The 20,378-nt window shown below is 43.2% G+C and overlaps 1 protein-coding gene across 1 annotated transcript in view; it reads right to left on the reverse strand.

The window, feature by feature from the left end:
- Fanci (FA complementation group I) overlaps window positions 1-20,378 on the reverse strand; it is a 55,364-nt gene that overhangs the window by 27,719 nt on the left and 7,267 nt on the right. The window contains exons 4-14 of the mRNA XM_032893383.1: window positions 17,419-17,549; window positions 16,712-16,868; window positions 16,567-16,624; window positions 14,888-14,929; window positions 13,466-13,589; window positions 12,438-12,523; window positions 10,639-10,765; window positions 8,414-8,506; window positions 7,356-7,492; window positions 2,832-3,012; window positions 578-665 (exon numbers count right to left, since the gene is read on the reverse strand). Of these exons, the coding sequence (XP_032749274.1) occupies window positions 578-665; window positions 2,832-3,012; window positions 7,356-7,492; window positions 8,414-8,506; window positions 10,639-10,765; window positions 12,438-12,523; window positions 13,466-13,589; window positions 14,888-14,929; window positions 16,567-16,624; window positions 16,712-16,868; window positions 17,419-17,549 (1,224 nt within the window). The remainder of the gene's footprint in view (window positions 1-577; window positions 666-2,831; window positions 3,013-7,355; window positions 7,493-8,413; window positions 8,507-10,638; window positions 10,766-12,437; window positions 12,524-13,465; window positions 13,590-14,887; window positions 14,930-16,566; window positions 16,625-16,711; window positions 16,869-17,418; window positions 17,550-20,378) is intronic.

A 20,378-nucleotide genomic window follows, 5' to 3' on the forward strand; every position in this document is an offset into this window, starting at 1 on the left:
TGTGGTAAGAAACAATTAGTTCCGAGGACTTCAGAAGACTCAGAGAAGCTGAAACAGGTCAAACAACAGAGCTTTTAGCAAAGCTGGGGGTAAGAAAAAGGTAATAGATTTAGACAAGTTTTGTTATTTCCTTTTTTCCATTTCTTGTGTGTGTGTGTGGTGTCCATGAGTGTATACGCACATGCTGCATATGTGAGTGGGTACACGTGTTTTGCACACACATATAGAGATTGAAGGTTGAAACTGGGAATCTTCCTCTATCCCCTTCCACCTTGTTCATCAAGGCAAGGTCTCCCAGTCAGACCCGCAGCCCATCAAAATGACTAGTTATGCCAGCCAGTTTGCTCTGGGGATTCTGATTCCCTGTCCCCACTTCTTGAGGCTGAAATTACAAATAGGCCACCCTGCCCACCTCGCATTCACAAGGGTTCGTAGGACCTGAACTCAACCCCCAGTAGAACATGGCAAGTGTTAACCACTGAGCCATCTCTTCAACCCCATAGATGCCCCCAGACTGAATCATTATGACATTTAAAAGGAAATATTCGTAAGAACTCATCTTCTTGAAGTTCAGTACCTAAGAAATGACTGATGGGAGAGGACGTTCGAGTAACAACTCTATTGAGGACTTGCTCCAGGATTTCTTGTCTGATCATCTCGTGGATCTAAAAAGAACAGAATCAACAAAGCATGCCTGGGTAACGCAGCTTGCTACAGCATCAATGCATGTTAGGCAGGACAAGAATATTCCGATATGTACAAAATCCAACTTTTCAGACAAGTCAGGATATGACAGGAATCATCTAGAGAACAGAATTACACCTCTCTCAATCTGCATCCAAATGATTTGTTCGGTACAGGAAATATTTATTGTATTAACCCAAAAGTACTTGTGAACTCTGGGGTCAGACGTCAAGGACTATTCCGACTTTAGGTATCCAGTGCAGTCTACGGCCACATTTCTGACACAACTTTTCTTTTAAAACATCAATGTTAAAAGCCCGTGGAAAGTTTTAGAAACAAACCTTAACCAACGTCTTCTCAGCTCCAAGAAGCACAGCAGGTGTGCTCAAAAACTTATGAAAGTTTACGTGCATTTTATCAAAACTCTTGCTTGAATCTGATTACTTTGATAGCAAAATATTTTAGACTCAGACTGCGAGTGGTTTAATAGCAGTTATGTGCTCTACAGATATTTTGATATAGCTAACACTATTGAAATCAAATGGAGCGTCTTGATTTAAAAAAGATTTAAAACAAAATCTTATCCTAAGAATGTTGTTTGCCATGTTTCTCTTTAAAAGATTCTTTTTATGTGCATCATGTGCATGCATCCTGGTTCCTAGGGAGGCTAGTAGAGGGCACTGGACACCCTTGAACTGGAATACGGAGGGCTGCAGCCACCACAGGATGTTGGGAACAGAACAGGTCTTCCACAAGAGCAAGTGCTTTTACATGCTGAGCCATCTCCCCAGGGCCATGATGGTTCTTTTTGATGGAAAACTTGATGTTGGTTTGAAGACAAGGTCTCTTTATGTAGCTCTGACTGTCCTGGAACTCGCTATGTAGACCGAGCTGGGCCTCTAACTCACAGAGTTCATAGAGATCTGATTGCCTCTGCCTCCTGAGTGCTGGGATTAAAGGCATGGTCATCAACCTGATTTTGTTATATTAGTCCGAAACACATCGAGCACGGCTGGCACATGGGCAGCACTTGAGGAAAGACAGACTGCCCTGAACATGGGCAGAAATTAGCAGTAGGTACAGGACGGATGGAAAAAGAAGGAACAATCTACCTAGTACAGGCTTGACTTGGTATCTGTCTGTCTGTCTGTCTCTCTCCTGTTTCTTTGACTCTTTGTGCATTCTCTGTGTGTCTGTCTCTCCATTTTCCAGCCACCGTCAGCTGAGTGGCCTCCTCTGTCCTACTCCTGCGGCCATGAATGATATTCTGATCCATCTAGGCCCAAGGCATTGAGCCAGTCAAGCAGACTCAAACATCTGAAATTGAGTCAAAATAACTCCTCTTTTAAATTTGTTATTCCCAGGCCTTTGTCAGAGGCAAAAAGCTAACGCACTATTTGCTGTGGGGGTGAGAAAGCTATGTCCCATTTAAAATTAAGGTTCTGATTTAGTGAAAAGTCCTGTCTCGAGGCAATAAAGTGAAAACTATTAGAGGAAGACACCCAACATTCTGTGCTGGTCTCTGTACACATGTGCACACAGGGGAAGTGTATTTGCACACTCACATGCACATACCTTTCCCTCTCCCACACAAATAAAAAGAAAGCTGAGAATGTATTCACCAACCTGGACCTGTACGATTTCGACTCCATCCTAAGCTGTCACACACACTCTGCCATTGTCAAACGTCCTTATCTGCCAAACTCCCAAGCAGCATCTTGCTCTATTTATACTTGGGTTACTACTGCTATGACAAAACACCACGACCAAAGCAACTTGGGGAGGAAAGGGTTTGTTCTGCTGCTGTGTCTATATCACAGTTCATCATCAAAGGCAGTCAGGACAGGAACTCAAGCAGGGCAGGAACCTGGAGGCAGGAACTGATACAGAGGTCATGGTGGGGTGCTGCTTTTTGACTTGCTCATCATGGCTTGCTCAGCCTGCCTTCTTATAGAACCCAGGACCACCAGCCCAGGGGCAGCCCCATCCACAACAGGCTGGGCCGTCCCCCATTAATCACTAATAAGAAAATGCCTTATAGGTTTGCCTAAGGCCTGACATTATGGAGGTATTTTCACAACTGAGGCTCCGTCCTCTCTGATAACTCTAGTTTGGGTCAAGTTAACATAACTAGCCAACAAACTTACTTTAAAGGTTTCCAACAAGATATTAGCTCCCAGCTTACACGCATGCTGGTTTGTCATTTTAGAAAGACTGGAGCCAATTTCAACAGCTTTTCCATCAAGAATCTTCTTTGGCCCATAGGAATCCATCAAGATGAAACCAAATTCTATCAGACCTTGAGTTACATGATCCCAACTATGAACACTGCAAAAAAACAAAGTGTAGTTGAGAGCATCTTCCTGAATGCCCACCGCACACGCAGTGCCGTTACTCACTTAACTCAGACCCTCTTTCTCTGCATGCACTGATATCTGATGGAATTCTTTCCTTTAATTATTCTTTTTTATTTTATGTATATAGTATTTTGTCCTGCATGTAGGACAAAGGAGGGCACCAGATCTCATTATATGTGGTTGTGAGTCACCATGGTTGCTGGGAATTGAACTCTGGACGCCAGTGGACAGCCATCTCTCCAGCCTGATTGACAGAATTTTTAACGCAGTCATGGAAACATAGGCAAGAAGCTTCCACAGGCAGGTAGACCACCTACTAAGGGGAAACCTGACACTATGGGCTAGAGGGGTAAGCCAGTGGCAGAATGCTTATCTAGCATGTACAAGACCCTAGTTCAATCCTCAATCAAAAACAAAGTACCTAAATTACCTTAAATACCTTTTAAAAATAGAAACAAAAAAACACATAAAAAGAAGTGTATAGTTTTTCAGTATAGTGATCACTTGAAATTTCCACTCAAGATTTCAGTCAGTTGTTCTTTAATTCTCCCTTCTATGCAGCACTGTGCACATGCTTACAAAGCTGGCCCTCTCTCTAGACTGAGATTTTCTAGGGTTAAGACCAATGTATAGTTACATTTTCAGCCATATAGCTAGACACAGCACTCAGTAAGTATTTATAGCATAGATGTGGTTTTAACAGCACAAGCTAAACTACAAAAAAACCCTTGTAAGCAATAGAACCTTGGTGATTACCACTCGATGTCTCCCTTTATAGTGGAAGGGATAAGCCTGAATAGGTTTTTATATCATTATATCTACCTGTTAAAACACAGGAGAAGCATAACGCAGTACTAAAGAACACAGGAGACAGCTGTGCATTTTGACAGATTTAACAATATTTACTCTGGAGAGAAAGGATCAAGATAAATCTAGTATATGTTCTATTCTCTCCACTAATAGTACGTATAAATATAGAAAGATACACACATGGGAGTATAGCTCAGTTGATAGAGTGCTTGCTGAGCATGCACGAAGTCCTGGGTTCAATTCCCAGCACTGCATAAAACCTGGCCTGGTGACATACACCCACAATTCCAGCATTTGAGAGGTAGAAGCTGGAGGTCATAAGGTCAAGGTCATCCTTGGCTATAAAAGGAATTCCACGGCCAACCTGGGATAAATCAGACCCTGTCTCAAAAGTCTCAGTCTGTCTGTCTGTCTGTCTCTCTCTCTCTCTTTACACACACACACACACACACACACACACACACACACACACACACACACAAAATGTATGTATAACGTGTGTGTGGCTAGTGTAGCCTATATATGAATGGCATATATACATATATAACTACACAAATGATACACACACGCAATGTATAAACCGTGTGAGAAATGAGGCTTGTTTTCTGATCAGTTCAAAAAACCTCTTATTTTTCCATAGTTAACAGATTGTGTGTGTGTGTGTGTGTGTGTAAAAACACGTTGACAGGGTGTTTTTGTTTATTAGTTCCTTGAGAATTTTGTATAATGTATTTCGATCATATTCACCTCCTACTCCTCCACTTAATAGTTTTATTATTTTATTTAAAACTTTCTTTATAGCACTTTACTCATTAAGATGGTCTCTCGCTCAACCTGGAGTTCTTGGATGCAGCTACCCTGGCGGGCCAGCAGGCGAGAGGGAGCTCCATCTCCACCTCCCCGCGCTGGGCTCACAAGCTCACACTGGGCATCCAGACCCCAACTCAGGCCCTTAGGCTTGCATGGCAAACACTTTACCAACTGAGCCATCTCAGAGTATCGTAGTGTGTAGGAAAGATACTCACTACACAGAAAGATCCTAAGTTTTCAACAGTGTGAAAAAGAAAGTTAAATAAACATCAACTGTTAAATTTCAGAAAAGATAAGAATACACAAAGTTGTAAAAGTTTCTATGAAGAAAAAAAAGAAATAGGTTATCTATAGTAACACAAAAATCAGAAAATCGTCACTTTCCACCAGCAATTCTAGGGGGAAAAGACAATGAAAAATGACCATGAATTAACATTTCTTCAAGTAGAAAAGCCAAATAAAAATTTCAGATATCAAAAAACTCAAAGTTTATCATCCACAAATTCTATCCGAAAGAATTACTGCAAGAATTACACATTTATGACATTTTCCCCCCAGGAGAAAGGTATGTGATTCAACAGAGGTGAGCAAAGAGACAGTAAACTTATAATGAAGTCCAAGTAAGTCTGTTAACAGTGGCAAAGCACTCTGAGTGTGCACAGAGCCCTGGGTTTGATCTCCAGCTCTGCACAAAAGGAAGCAAAGAAAAAGAGGAAGGAAGGGAACCAAGTGCTCCTTGAGTTTCTCGTCATGGAGGACAGGTTCCAGTCCCCCCATCAGTTATAGCTCAGAGGAGTGCCTACAATTAGCAAGCGGGCAAATATAAGTTGAAATTTTTGCTGGCTTATAGATTTTTTTTCTAGTACATTGAAATGCTTTACATTTCAAAACACATGGGGAAACACAGCCTACCCAACCACTAAACATGGCAAACCACAGAAGGACACAATACTTGAGTCTGCTCCCTTGTCTGTTCCCCCACTAGCCTAGGTCACAAGTCAGTACGCCTGAGGCATTAAGCACATGCTTCTTGCCAGCGTTTACACATTTTGCCCCTTTCCCATAATTCAGCAGTTTACAAATGCCCTTTTGAAGATACGTAAGCTTGCTGCTCAGGTGAGGTCCAGGATCTCTTATGTGATGAACATAAACCCACAAAGCCAAATACATATGAGCTCTGTCCCATCTTATTGTCCCGACAGGGCCTATTGCCCTGGGTACACAGCTTTCTAGAACAAAGGGTTTTTAAGAAACATGTTAGAGCAGAAATGCCTCTCTCTAGTGCCTCTCTCCACACGAATAAGTAGAGAGATATTTAAATAAAATAAAATATTACCAAAATATGACAAGTTGAGGTACCCAAAAAACAGTGATAAAATATAATGTTATTTTGAGGTTAATTAACTGATTGGAGAAACCATGTATAACTAACCAGCAAATAATTTAGGGAGATTATAATGATGCCATCCTCACTTTCCCTGCTAAAGTCTGGTAGCAAGAACCTTTTTCTGCTAGATTATAGCTGAAGATGTTGCTAGATTCCCATGGCTGGTAGAAACTTCTAGAAGATGGGCAGAGCTCCCATTTCCTGGCTATGCACCGCCTGAGTCTTTGATCTAACTTGGAGAGATTCAGTTGGGAGCATACCAGAAAGATACCACTAACTTTAAAAATTAAATAAATAAAAGAGAAACTAGAAATAGCTGGATATAGTGGCATACGCAATTGTCAGAAGTTCAAGGCTAACCAGGGCTCTGTAATGAGCCTCTGTCTCAGACAATCCAAGCCAACAAAGTATATCCAGATACAGAATGGACAGAAACGTTTCAGAGCTGTTTAATGGGTAGACTGCTCTGAAACAAGGACTCAGGCTCTCCATTGGCCTCATGTGCCGAGGTCACACCGGACTCTGAATCAGAATTCCAGTCCATGAAAAAGATGGCCTTTAGGGCTTAAAATATAAAACTTTATATTTATTCTATGGGTTCATTGACCAAAAAAAAAAAAAAAAAAAAAAAGCATGCCATAATAAAGATTGTTACAACAACTAATATTTATCCTAAAATTAAAAAAAAACAAACAAAACAAACAAAAGTCTACGACGGCTACCGATGTTTCCCTTGTAGTTTTAAATCATTTGCCTACAATTGTTAAGTCAATAAATACTTCACTTCCAACTTCCCAGCCACAGACTTCAATGGTCAAAGTAAATACAGTTTAGTGTTTTTGCTGATTTTTGTTTTGCTGTTTTTGTTTTTGTAGACAGGGTCTCCTCTGTGTAGCCTTGACTGTCCTGGAACTTACTCTGTAGACCTGGCTGGCCTCGAACTCAGACCTGCCTCTGCCTCCCCAGTACTGGTATTAAAGCGTGGTTGTCAACCTGGTTCTGCTAACAGTATTTTCACTTACACAAGAATATAAAGACTTCATCTAACCGAGTTGCAGTATCAAGGAAAAAAAACCAAAACAATGTTTTATATTTCTGTTATATAGTGGGTGTCTAGGAAAGTAGCCCAGAGATGGAAAGCTGTTTTTTTCCCTTCAATATAGGAACATTTTCTCCTACCGATGTGAAGGGCTGAAGCTTCAATCCTACAGCCATTAGCTACTGCCGAGTGGCCCTAAGCATAGCCCCCCACCGCTTTCTCTAACCCAGACCCTCAAACACCTTTGGACTATGGTTCATCAGCTCACCTATTCTTCACCACTTCTAGGATCATGGTTGAAACGCAAGTTCTCTGAGGGACGAGAGTCTGAAGAAATTTTGAGCCTTGGAGGAGCTGAAGATCCTTAAAGCTTTTTACAACGGAAGTCTTTAAAAAATCAAACACCTAATATAATTGAAGAAATAAGAAAATGAGCCAAAATTATAGTTTCTGACCTGAGATCACACACAACCCTACGGCAACTGTTTAAAGAGATTAAGATGATACAAAAGCTGTGAGCGTTAGTGGGAACTTAGAAGAGTTCAAGACAGGCCTTCCCGAGAAAGGCTAAACACCAGGGTACACGCTTCCCCGCTGGGTCTGGTGGAATAGCCTATGCCCTCAGATACTCTGAAGGCTGAGGCGGGAGAATTACAAGTCTGCTGCCATCTTAGGCAACTTAGACCCTGTCTCAAACCTTTATCCTGTGTGTTTGGGGGTGGAAGGGGGTGGGGAGGAGTGCATGCCACGGTCAGAGCGTCAGAGGACGCTTCCGGGAGTTGGCTCTCTCCTTCCACCACGTGGTTCCTAGGTCCTGAACTAATGTTGTCAGGCTCAGAATTAAGTATTTTCAGCTGCTGAGCCCTCTCACCAGCACCCTTGTCTCAAACTGTCTAATAAGTCAGCAACGGCAGGTTGTGTAACTCAGTATTCCACCGTTTGCTTCCAAGGGTAGGCATCACTGTTCTGAACCACAAAACAGAGCAGCAAGATGAAGGAAAAAACAAAACAAAAAAACGGCACTCCGGATCCTGGAACTCATGAAGAAAAGGGGGGACAAGGACTTCCCGCTCTCTTCACTGATTGTCGGGGACAGTTCTTAGAATGCGACCATGAGACGGCTGCTGGTCAGCCAACCAGACTGACTCTCCTGCCACCTGAGCAGGTGACACAACTCTTAGTTCACGCTACCATAACCTGGCTTTCTAAGAGGAAATAGAGGCAGACGCCAGGAATCCCAAGTTCTCCGGCAGCAAACAAAAATGGGTTCTTGTACTCTTTCCTGCCGGCTCTAAAAGCATCACAGTAGCCTTACAAAAATCATACCTGTTCCTCAAATCTCTGTATTCTCGTGAGAGAGAGGAGAAGAGCGATGCTGAAGGGACACAGGCATTTACTGGGATCCCCTTGCTGTCCAGCCTACAATGAAGGAAACAGTCATTACCCCACAGCAGTCTGCTGGAAAACAAGCTCCTCCGTAGATCGGAAACGGCCACGGACTGGGTAAGACTATGAAGCACTCAGAACATGGAGAAAATCTGTATGACTAGGAATAAGGTTCTTACATAGAAGACCCAAAGCACAACTTAGAATTAAATTGATTTAAGAAAAAACAAAAGACTTGAAGACAATTCACCAAAAAAATGAGAACTAATAAGTACATGAAAGAATACTCATTACCAGGGTTGGGGATTTAGCTCAGTGGTAGAGCGCTTGCCTAGCAAGAGCAAGGCCCTGGGTTTGGTCCCCAGCTCCAGAAAAAAGAAAAGAAAAGAAAAGAAAAGAAAAAAAAAAAGAACACTTACTACCAATTAACCAAATGCAAAGTGAGAGGTCAAAGGGAGAGATGTCACTGCACACGGGTCATAGCAAGAGCAGCAGTGAGACAGACAGACAGACAGACAGAGGTCACGAAGCCAGGAGAGGAAAGGACAGGAATGTAAACTATCAGCTACTTTGGAAAACAGTTAATAGTCACAATTTATGCATCACACAGCCAGGCGACGGTATACATTTCTGTAATCCTAACACTGCGAAGGTTGAGCCAGGAGGACTAGGAGTTTAAGGACAGCGTTGGCTACATAGTTGAGTTCAAGACCAACCTGGGCTACATAATAGCAACATCTTTAAACAAGAAAAAAAGAAAAGAGTATAAACTGATTCTTTGAAAATAGCAGCAATCACTGCTTGGCCTTTTGGCTAAGATCGAGTGAAAACAGCAACATAATTACTACTCTGAACACATTAAAAAGTGAACACTGGGGGCTGGAGAGATGGTTCCGTGGTTAAGAGCACTGACTGCTCTTCCAGAGGTCCTGAGTTCAATTCCCAGCAACCACATGGTGGCTCACAACCATCCGTATTGAGATCCGATGCCCTCTTCTAGTGTGTCTGAAGACAGCTATAGTGTACTCACATAAATTTTAAAAAAGGAAGGAAGAAACATAACCGTCCTTTTGCTGTTTTGCACTATAGAAGGTTCCTTAAAATTGTGTGCATAAGTGCACACACGCGGCAGGCTTGCCGGAGCACACACCCACAGGCCACAGCACGGCCTCCGAGAGTCAGTTTTTCCTTCCACCATCCTGGACCCAGGGACTGAACTCAGATAGTCAGGCTCTGGGACCACTGCTTTTGCCCATTGAGCCATTGACAGGCCTCTAAAAAATATTGCATTTTTGAATTAATTTATTTACTTTTAGAGTTCAAAGGCAATTTTATTAAAATTTAAAAGCAAAAGTACCAGGGCAGGGGAGCCGTAATCCTCACCAGTTGCCTAGAATGGGAGAATGGAGAGAGAGAAACACCAAAAGTCCAGCAAATGGCCGTCTGATGCCTGACACACAGAGCACGAGCAGCCAAAAGAGATGTGGCAGAGCGGGAGGCTTTACAGAAAGAGTAAGGAAGCCCGAGGCACCAGAATAAGCAGCTTAGACTCTGACCAGCAAAGGGAAGGCTTTTAAATGGAGCTTGTTGGCTTATGGGTTCAAGAATAGCATCTATAGTCTACTTCCAAAGACAAAAAAAAAATGATCTTCTAGACTCCCAGATGTTCTGTATTAGTGCTTCTGGTCACTAACAGACGTGAGAGAGAGTCCAGTACAAACACTCTATCTCATACAGACCAATCTCATACATGCTTTATAATATCTATTTACTGTATATATAAAATATGCTTTTATTAACTATGTCTTTGTAAAAATAAACTTCAACTTAAAGACTTTTTGTTCTCAAAGTTACTTGAAAGATACTGCATAGAAAAATTTTTGTTTTTTAATTTATTCTGCTCTCATACAGTACATCCTGATGAGTTTCCCCTCCTTCCACTCCTCCCAGTTCCTCTCCCTCCCTCTCCCCCATAACCCGCTGATCCTCTGTTTCTCTTCAGAAAAGAGCAGGCCTCCCAGTGATATCACTGAACATGGTACAACAAGATGTCGTAGGAGTAGGCACAAATCCTCTATCAAGGATGAATGATGCAACCCAGTAGGAGAAAAAGAGTCCTGAAAGCAGGCAAAAGACATAAGAAAAAAAAAAATGTTTGCCCTGACCTTCAAGTGTTTCAGAAGTTCTCTGCCTAATTCACAGTCCAATTTGATGGCAAACACGATGTGCAGAATAATAGTGCCTTCCACGTGATGAAGTTCGTCTGCTGGGGCAGTAACAAGCTCTGACAACCTAGGAGGTTCAACAGCAAGGTCTAGGTTAGGGCTATGGAATGAAAAATTGCTAGGACAGACAAGCAGCTGAAGCTGCAGGACCTCGGGAAGCAGAAGAGGCAAGTCCACCCCGCTTCTCACGAACACTGACGAAGCCTTGTCTCTAGCCAGTGTCTCCATGCTTTACCTCCTACACTCTCCCCAGCTCCAACCCAATTCCACCAGGCGTTGTCCTCTCCTTACCCTTGCCCATCCAGTGACTCACTGTCCTTTCTTGTTTTGTTGTTTGAGGGGAGTGGGGTGTAGGCAGGGTTTCTCTGTGTAGCCTTTGCTGTTCTAGAACTCACTCTGTAGACCAAACTCACAGAGATCCTCCTACCTCTGCCTCCCAAGTGCTGGGATTAAGGGTGTGCACCACCACTGCTCAACATTGTCACAAGGGTTACAGATGACCTCCCACATGGCCAAAACCAATAAAGTCCCAACTGGCCTTGAGTTTGAAGAACACGTGATCTATCTGCCTTAGCTCCTTAAATGCAGGGATTATAAGCAATGTGCCTAATACCTGGTTTCCTTGCAGACCTTTCTTGTCCTCCCCCATCGCTCCATCCGTTTCGTGTCTCCCCTAGATAATTCCATTCTGTCCCTTGGCTGGGGTGCCCTCCCATTTACATGTATATGTGTCCCTAACTTTCGATAATTAAATGGCTACCGATTTCTATTTTTGGTTCAGACTTTCCTCTACACACAACCCCTACCTGCTCGGTGCTCCCTCCACATGGGCTGCTGATATGCGTTGCGAATCTAACGTGATCAGAACTGAGCTCCTTACTCTCTCTGAAACCTGCTGTCACCTTTGCCTAAGTCAACGTAGAGAGCCACCTTCTCATCAGCACTGCGGGCTGAGTAACAGAGGTCATTACAGACTGGAGGCAGCTGACTGACGAGTTCCTCAGCCAAGCTGCTTGGACTCAAATCCTGGTTGTTATTTTCTGGCTATCATTATACCTTACTTCCTGTTTCATGGTTTCCACATCTACAAGAAGCATGCAAGGTTTACAGTATACGCACCTAGCACAGAATAAACACTCTGTACACTCGTATTTGAAGATAAAACACCCCCTTTTCTCAAAAATTTTACTCTGCCTTTAATCTATTCCATAGCTGAAAATGCTCTCCTTGTTGGCATATGATAGTTCTTATCAGTCAGGCTCTGGTGAAAACAGGACGTTTCCCCATCCCAGTCTGAAGCAGTTGTGCTGTCGCTGGGATGCCATCCTTTTGACTTATCTTCCCACGATGTGAACCCTAAGAGTCTCTTCTCGCCACAGTGTAACATAATTTAAGCTCTATCTATAGTAGCGGGAGGCTCATCTGACTGGCCAGACGGACTAAGAGCTAAGAGAACTAAGAAACACTAAGTCACGGAGCACTTAAGTGTTTCCTAGTTCTCCTCTAATAAACAGATGTCAAACCTGGATCTTACAGCAGTGACTGGTGCCTTCCTTGAAGCGTGTGAGTAAGACTGGAAGGGACTGCGTTATCCTACCCTCCTGACAGAGTAGCTTGGGAGGACTACAGCTCTGTACTGAGGGGAAGGAAGGGGTGAAGGCAAAGCCACACTAACGATGGAGCTCAGGGTGGAGGTGAATCTGTGACGATGTGTTGCACTTTTAAACTGTGGTACTCACTCATCGCCACTCTGTTCCGCACTGTGCTGCTTGTCTAGCTCCCTGAAGAAGGCTATTATTCCATCCAGAACGCTCCTTCTGCTCCCCTGTGAATAAAATAATTATTATTGTGATAAAGGAATGATCACCTAATTGAAGATAAAATAACCAAGGATTATCTAGTACAAATTTACATAAGTAAGTTGCAACCTAGCCCGACAGTAATAACATACCGAACATTTTGAAGGTGCAGCAGGGTTTGGAATACTTCACAGTGCCAGGGAATCAGCTTGGCAGTAGCACATATGCCCCGGGTGCCCAACCGTAACTTGAAACACTGCTGTGATATGATTTCCCCCTAGATAAATCATTCCGTCCTGCAGGGACCCTCCTTAAGCTTAGGTAGTAATGATGGGCAAAGGCTTCAGGAAGTCCCTGAACCTGACGAGATACAGCAGGCCCCATCCACCTCCAGCACATACGAGCAGGAGCACAGCCAAGAGACACTGCCAGCCGATTGGGAACAGTGGGGACTGCCTGAGCTGCCTGGAAGAGGCTCCCTCCGCCCTGCTTCACCGCCTCTCTAAGTGTGCCAGACATCCCAGGGTTCTAATGTTTGTGAACTGTCAACCCTGAGGGGGTGGGCTTTTGATAATGTAGTCTTTGTGTCATCTCTGCCCATGCAAGTAACACTCCTCGGAGCGACCCTGATAAACCCTATTGGTTCACCACGGCAGCCTTTGGGGGTACCCTGACTTGGATCTGCTGTTGGCTCCCTATCTGGTTTGAGTAGATGTTGGCTCCCATGTCTCCAGGAATTGTGTCACACGGCAGGTACTGTAGTGTCAGTGTGGCTTAGAGCACACCCCCTGAGGTCTTCATTACATAACAACATAACAATACTTTCTCCTTGGCTGAAAAGCACGACCAAATCATCCCAGATCATAAACACGTATGTCGTAGTATGGAAACCAACAGTCTGAAAAGGATAGATGGATACAGCTGCTTAAGCCGCAAGATTAAGGAGAAGCAACTTATTTTATTTGTACCTTGGAAGAGAGAACCAGAAGCTGATAGACCAGCGGTGGAATTTCTTGAAGATTCAACCTTGAAAACATCGTCAACACTTTGGCCACCACAAGTTTCATCTCTTCTGGCATTAGACGGACATCCCTGTGGAGCAGAGGTTTGAAAGCCTCACCAGAGCGTTAGTGCTTTGTTAAATTCAGGGCTTTATAATAATCAAAACTCTATCAAACACTTTTTAAGAAATAAAGTTTGGGTTGGGGACTTAGCTCAGTGGTAGAGCGCTTGCCTAGCAAGCGCAAGACCCTGGGTTCGGTTCCCAGCTCCAAAAAAAAAGAAAAAGAAAAAAAAAACAAAACAAAAAAAAAAACAGAAATAAAGTTTGGGCTGGAGAGATGGCTCAGTGGTTAAGAGCACTGACTGCTCTTCCAGAGGTCCTGAGTTCAAATCTCAGCAACCACATGGTGGCTCACAACCATCTGTAATGGGATCTGATGCCCTCTTCTGATGTGTCTGAAGACAGCGACGTATACTTACATATAATAAATAAATAAATCTTAGAAAAAGAGCTATACAGGCATTCTGTAATTTAAAAGAAAAAGAAAGAAAGAAAGAAAATTTAGGGACTAGGGAGATATAGTGGTGGGGTAAACATTTATTATGCAAGAATGAAGACTAGGGCTGGAGTCCTAGGACCTATAATTTCAGCCAAGACAGGATTTCTGGATAAGCTGACTAGCTAGGATAACCGAATCAGCAGGCTATGGGTTCAGGTAAGAGACTATGTGTCAATACCTAAGGCAGAGGATGGTCAAGGAAGACACCCAAGGTTAACCTCTGTTCCCTGCATAGACCAATACTCAAAACATATGTACCTGCAAAGTAGCAAAGACATATACATGTGTGCACACACACATCCCCACACAAAATGAATGAATGAATGAATGAATGGCTGAAAAGATTGCCCAGTGGTTAAGAACACTTGCTCTCTCAGGGGACTGAAGTTTGGTTCTCAACACCCACAATGAGTAGCCCAAAACCACCTGTAACTACAGCTCCAGGGGATCCCACACCCAACTTTTGGCCTCTGCAGGCATTCACATACATGTGTACACATAAAGAAATAATAAAGCAAGTCTTTAAATACAATTTGGAGTTAAAGAATAAAAGTATATATTAGACTATAGGAGTCCTCTTTAGGTTTTCTCTTAGGAACAATCTTTTAAAGGGACCAATACATTTGTCTAAATAAGGTCATTTCAAAGAAAAGCACTTATACATTTAATAAACTAAGCCAAAGGAGAGGGAGGGGAGGGAATTCCAAAGCAGAAAACAGAGGTACCACTGCCACTACTCAGAAAGAGGGGAGGGTGAGCTCGATGCACTTCAACTCCTCCTAGGTTTGTAGACCAAGCTTGATGCAAAGACACATAAACAATGCTTACTTGAACATAGAAGTGAGCTGGATCACGTATCGTTGAGCCCATCTGGAAAAATAATGAGTTTATTTCATTTTAACTCCTGTCTTAGTCAGGTTTCTAGTCCTGCACAAACATTGTGACCAAGAAGCAAGTTGGGGAGGAAAGGATTTATTCAGCTTACACTTCCATGTTGCTGTTCATCACCAAAAGAAGGCAGGACTGGAACTCATGCAAGTCAGGAAGCAAGAGCTGATTTCAGAGGCCATGGAGGGATGTTTCTTACTGGCTTGCTTCCCCTGGATTGTTCAGCCTGCTCTCTTATAGAACCCAAGACCACCAGCTCAGGGACGGCACCACCCACTATGGGCTGGGTCCTCCTCCTTGATCACTAATTGAGAAAATGTCTTACAGCTGGGTCTCGTGTAGGCATTTCCACAACTGAAGATCCTTTTTCTGCAATAACTCCAGCTTGTGTCAAGTTCACACACAAAACCAGCCAGTACAACTCTTTTATACACAATTTATAAAACTTATAAAGAAAGGTGTAGTATTTCAAGTTTGGCTTTCAATACTGGGAAGTGAGACAAATAATTTAAAACAACAGCCGGGCATGGTGGTCCTGGGACCTTGTCACTTCAGAGGCAGCATGAAGCCCAAAGCTCAAGTTCAAAGTCTCCTCCCCACGCAGCAGGTCTGAGGGCTAACGAGACCCCGCCTGCTTAGATATGCAGACATGAATAAACAGGATGAATACTTAGTCTTTAATTCCCCAGACTAGAAAACCAAAACACATGGTGAGGTTCATGCCAAACAAACAAACAAACAAACCACCCTGATAATAGCCAACGCCAGTAAAATCACGGGGAGCAAACACATTTTATACACGTTCCCATGCACACTTTACACACGTTCACATGCACACTTTACACACGTTCACAAGCACACTTTACACATGTACACATGCACACTTTATACATGTTCACATGCATACTCTAGATACATTTTATATACGCTTTATATATGTCACAGAGTGCATAAGTTATAACTTTAAAAAAGCACACGTTCACAAACCACCCAATTTACTACTCGAGACACCGTTCACATACATACTTACATAATGTCACTTAGGTAAACAAACACATCACTGCAATTTTTTTTTCCAGAGAAATTATTTGAACAGGACAGTTAACACAGCTTAAGCTGTTAACACAGTGAAACCCAGTCTCAAAACAATAAACAAAATTACCGTGTGTGTGTGTGTGTGTGTGTGTGTGTGTGTGTGTGTGTGTGTGTGTGTGTATGTGTGTGTATGAGAGAGAGGGACAGACAGGCAGGCAGGCAGACAGAAGGCAGGGACGATCTGAGGGCAGAGGGGAGAAAGGGGAAATGAAGAGTACAACGGAGAGGGATTAATGAACAGTTAACTAATCTATAATGACACACGGATGAAAATGCCATAATAAAACTCATTACTTTGTAACCTAGTGTTTAAAAATTAGTAAAAAAAAAAAAAAAAGAGAGAGAGAAACCCATTAATTTGTATAATTAACAAGAAAAAAGTAAACAAAAGAAAATTCCCCAACAGCAACAACAATAAGAACAACAACAAAAAAACTTTACAAATATCAATTCCGGAAGGAATCAGTATTAGGCTTTTGGCCATGTGTAGTTCTGAGACGCTCCTACACTTTCATGAGACTCACCTGACAGAACACAGGGTGTCAATCAACTGCCTCTTACATTCTTCCCCATTCAAATCACCTAAGGCAAAAAATGGATGAAAAAACGGATTCATGATATGGAGAAAAAATAATAAAGAAAAAGTCAGTAGAACCTGAAGAGAATTACCTTTCCCACAAGTCAGGCCTTCCTTCTTAGTAGCCAAGGCAGTAAGGATGATGGGTAGTAACTCCAAAGATTTTCCATTCACTAGGCGGTCCTCTCTGACAGCACCCACAAAGTCATTGGCCAAGTCAACAAGTAACGGGCCTGGAAAATGGTGAACCTGAAAGTTCAAGAAGAAAATGTTAAACAGGAATCCGACGTTTGAAAACTTCATGTGAGGGCTGGAGAGATGGCACTGACTGCTCTTCCAGAGGTCCCGAGTTCAATTCCCAGCAACCACATGGCTCACAACCATCTATAATGGGGTCTGATGCCCTCTTCTGGTGTGTCTGAAGACAGCTACAGTGTACTCATATATAATAAATAAATGTTTCTTTTAAAAAAAAAAGAAAACTTCATGTGAAATAAGTCTACTGCTGAAATAGTGAAGGGCGCAACCTCCCACAACAGGCACTAGAAGGGTCTCACGGAATTGTGCTGCTCTGTTCCATGTTTGTAACTGTAAAGGAGTTCAAAGGTTAGGCTCCTCCATCACCTCCGTCAATCCCTTAATGCTTTCAAGACCTACAAGGAGATTTACGTCTACGGTACCACCAGATAAGCATGCTCTACGTGGTTTACACCGTACTGGCGCATGCTGTAAGCCAAGCTCTTACTCCTGTGCAGGAACTAGATTAGGTTTGGCCCTTGACATTTCCCTTCCGTCTTACCTCCAGCATCAGTAATCCTATGATCTCCGATGCAACGTCTTGCTGCAAATCTCCTGATTCGACCAGCTGGATACAGCAAGAATATATCTTGTATCTCCTAAGGGCTCCATCTTCCTCAGAGCAGGGGGAGCCTCGATGTTTTAAACAGGAGAGCAGGACAAACACAAAAAGAAGGGAAGCTCAAGCAAGGGTATAAATAGGAAACGTGAACAGGTCTCTAAGGCAACACTGAAGCAGAACAACGGTGCTGGAACAGTGACATGGAGGGGTTCTGATGAAGTGTGTGGTTAGCCAAAACAAACGGACTGTCGTGTCATCTGCTTCACTAACACATTCTGTCACATTATATTATTCAAACGGTGTAGCAATTTGGGAATGGGCTTTCGCTTACCCAAGCTTAACACTTGAAGTCAGAACATTATCGCTAAGTTTGGTCAGTAGAGTAAGGACAGGGAAATCCCGTCTCTTCCATAAGTAAGATACAAGAACACGGACAAAAGGAGACAAACTCAATTCCAGAATGAGCCAAAGAGTAAGCCAGAGGAGCATCTATATAAGAAAAACCACCTGGACACAGTAGAGCACTCCTTTAACCCAGCATTTGGGAGGCAGAGGAGGGAGGGGAAAGGAGGGGATATTAGGCTAGGGACTTGGATCAGTGGGTCAAAGTGCTTTCCATGCAAGTGTGAGGACCGGAGTTCAAATCCCAGGGCCCATTAAAAAAAAACAAACAACTGTATGTATAGCGTGAGCCTCTGTGATCCAACAGGGAGATGGGAGGTGGAAAAAGGAGAGTCCTGGAAGCTTCTGGGCCAGCCAGCCTCAAAGATGCAGTGGGAAAGCAGAGATCCTGTCCCAAAGACAATGAGAGGCAGAGATGGACACCTAAGGCTGTCCTCGGACTTTTACATGTGCTTCATGACATGTGCACACCTGCATTTACACACACACACACACACACATACACAGACCTGTGCATGCGAGCACTGTGCGGGTAAAGATTTGATATACAGTGTCCTGAGGAGCAGAATTATGGAGATCGAAGGCAGATTAGGTGTCTTTGGACAGGGATGGCTTGGGGTTTGCAGAGATGACAACTATTAGTGTAGATTTTCATTTGAGAAAAGTAAAATTCATTGTGATGTTGCACAAGTTTGATCTCAGCACTCAGGAGGATCCGTAGGTTTGATGCCAGTCTAATTTACATAGTGAGCTTCAGACCAGCCAAGGCTGCACACTGTGTGCTCATGGGGAGTGGCACAATAGGGACAGGCCTTGCTGGAGTTGGTGCGTCTCTGGCTATGTGCTTTCAGGTTTCAGATGCTCAAGCCAGGCCCAGGGGCTTATTCCCTCTTCCTGCTGACTGCTGACCCAGAGGTAGAACTCTCAGCTAGCTCTCCAGCACCAAGTGTGCCTGTGTACTCCTTAGTGACGATAACAGACTAAACCTCTGATTAAATGCTTTCTTTTACAAGACAAAGTGTCTCTTCACAGCAACAGAACACTAATTAAGACATACTGGTCATAGTGTCTCCTTACAGCAATAGAAATCCTAACTAAGACATACCAAGACCCCTCTCAAAACAACAAATTCACTGTGGTGATAGATACACAACTCTAAAATACTAAACGCCACTGAATTAATAGTTTAAGGAGATAAGCTATTAATGACAACTATCTCAGTTAAAACAAAACAAAACAAAACAAAACATATATTTTAGCTAGGCCTGGTGCTGCACTCCATTGATCCCAGCACTCAAGAGGCAGAGGCAGGCAGATCTCTTGAGTTTGAGGCCGGCCTGGTCTGCAGAGTCTAGGATAGTCGGGTCACACTGAGTAATCACTTTAAAAGGATGACTTATCTTGGTATGTGGATTATATCTATATCTATATTTAAAATGTCATCGTGTAACTGCAGATTGCACATCTGGCCAACTTACCAGGACAGCAATGACTGCAAATTGGTTTCTATGAATCTGTGATAATTTACGACACGGTCATGTAGGCTGTCCATGTTTTTAAATACAAGCTAGTCGCAAAAGTGGAGCCACAATAATCCGCCTGGGTTTATCTGGCTAAGGAAGGAGCTGTCCATATTTCTTCTTGAAATACAAACAGGCATTTGCCATTACTGTTTCATCATTTCTTTCTCCCTCATATATCCAGAAAACGCAGAACGAGTTTCCATAAAGGCCGACTCAGCTAAATGAACTGTGGGGTGTTTTTGTGCCCTTGCAGTTGAAATTACATTTCTGTGGAGAAATAGAAATAAGCCAACTAAAAATAACTGTCAAGACTAAGGCCATTTTTTTTTTCCTGAGACAGAGTCTCTCTGTGTAGCCCTGGCTTTCCTGGAACTCACTTATGTAAACCAGGTTGAGCTTGAACTCACAGCCATCCTCCTGCCTCTGCCTCATGAGTGGACTAAAGCCACTTTTAGTTTTTGACTTGTAGAATTTTCTTGTACCACACCTGGGCTTGTAGATTCTATCTATATCTTAGTAGGTGGGAGGTTGAGGCAGAAGGATCACAGTTTCAAGGCCTAAGTGTAGTGAGATCCTGTCTCAAAACCTAAAAACAAACCAAGAACCTGGAGACAGGCACAGCAGTGCGCAGCTGTGATCCCTGCACCCAGGAAGCTAAAGCAGGAGGACTATGTGAGACTGAGCCCACCTACACTACAGAGACCTATGCCAAAAGAGGGGCTGAGGATGGGCTCGGAGAAATGGCTCAACAGTTAAGAGTACGTTCTGCTCTTACAAAGATCCTGAGTTCATTCAGTTCCTACCAGCCACATCAGGCGGCTTACAAACCACCTGTAACTCTAGTGCCAGGGGGTCCAACACCCTCCTTTAACCTCTATGGGCGCACGTGCGCCCACATACACATACATACACACACACACACACACACACACACACACACACACGAAAAGAAAAATATTTAGGGCTAAGCATACT

Source organism: Rattus rattus, chromosome 2, assembly GCF_011064425.1.
Source record: "Rattus rattus isolate New Zealand chromosome 2, Rrattus_CSIRO_v1, whole genome shotgun sequence".
Lineage (NCBI taxonomy): Eukaryota > Metazoa > Chordata > Mammalia > Rodentia > Muridae > Rattus > Rattus rattus.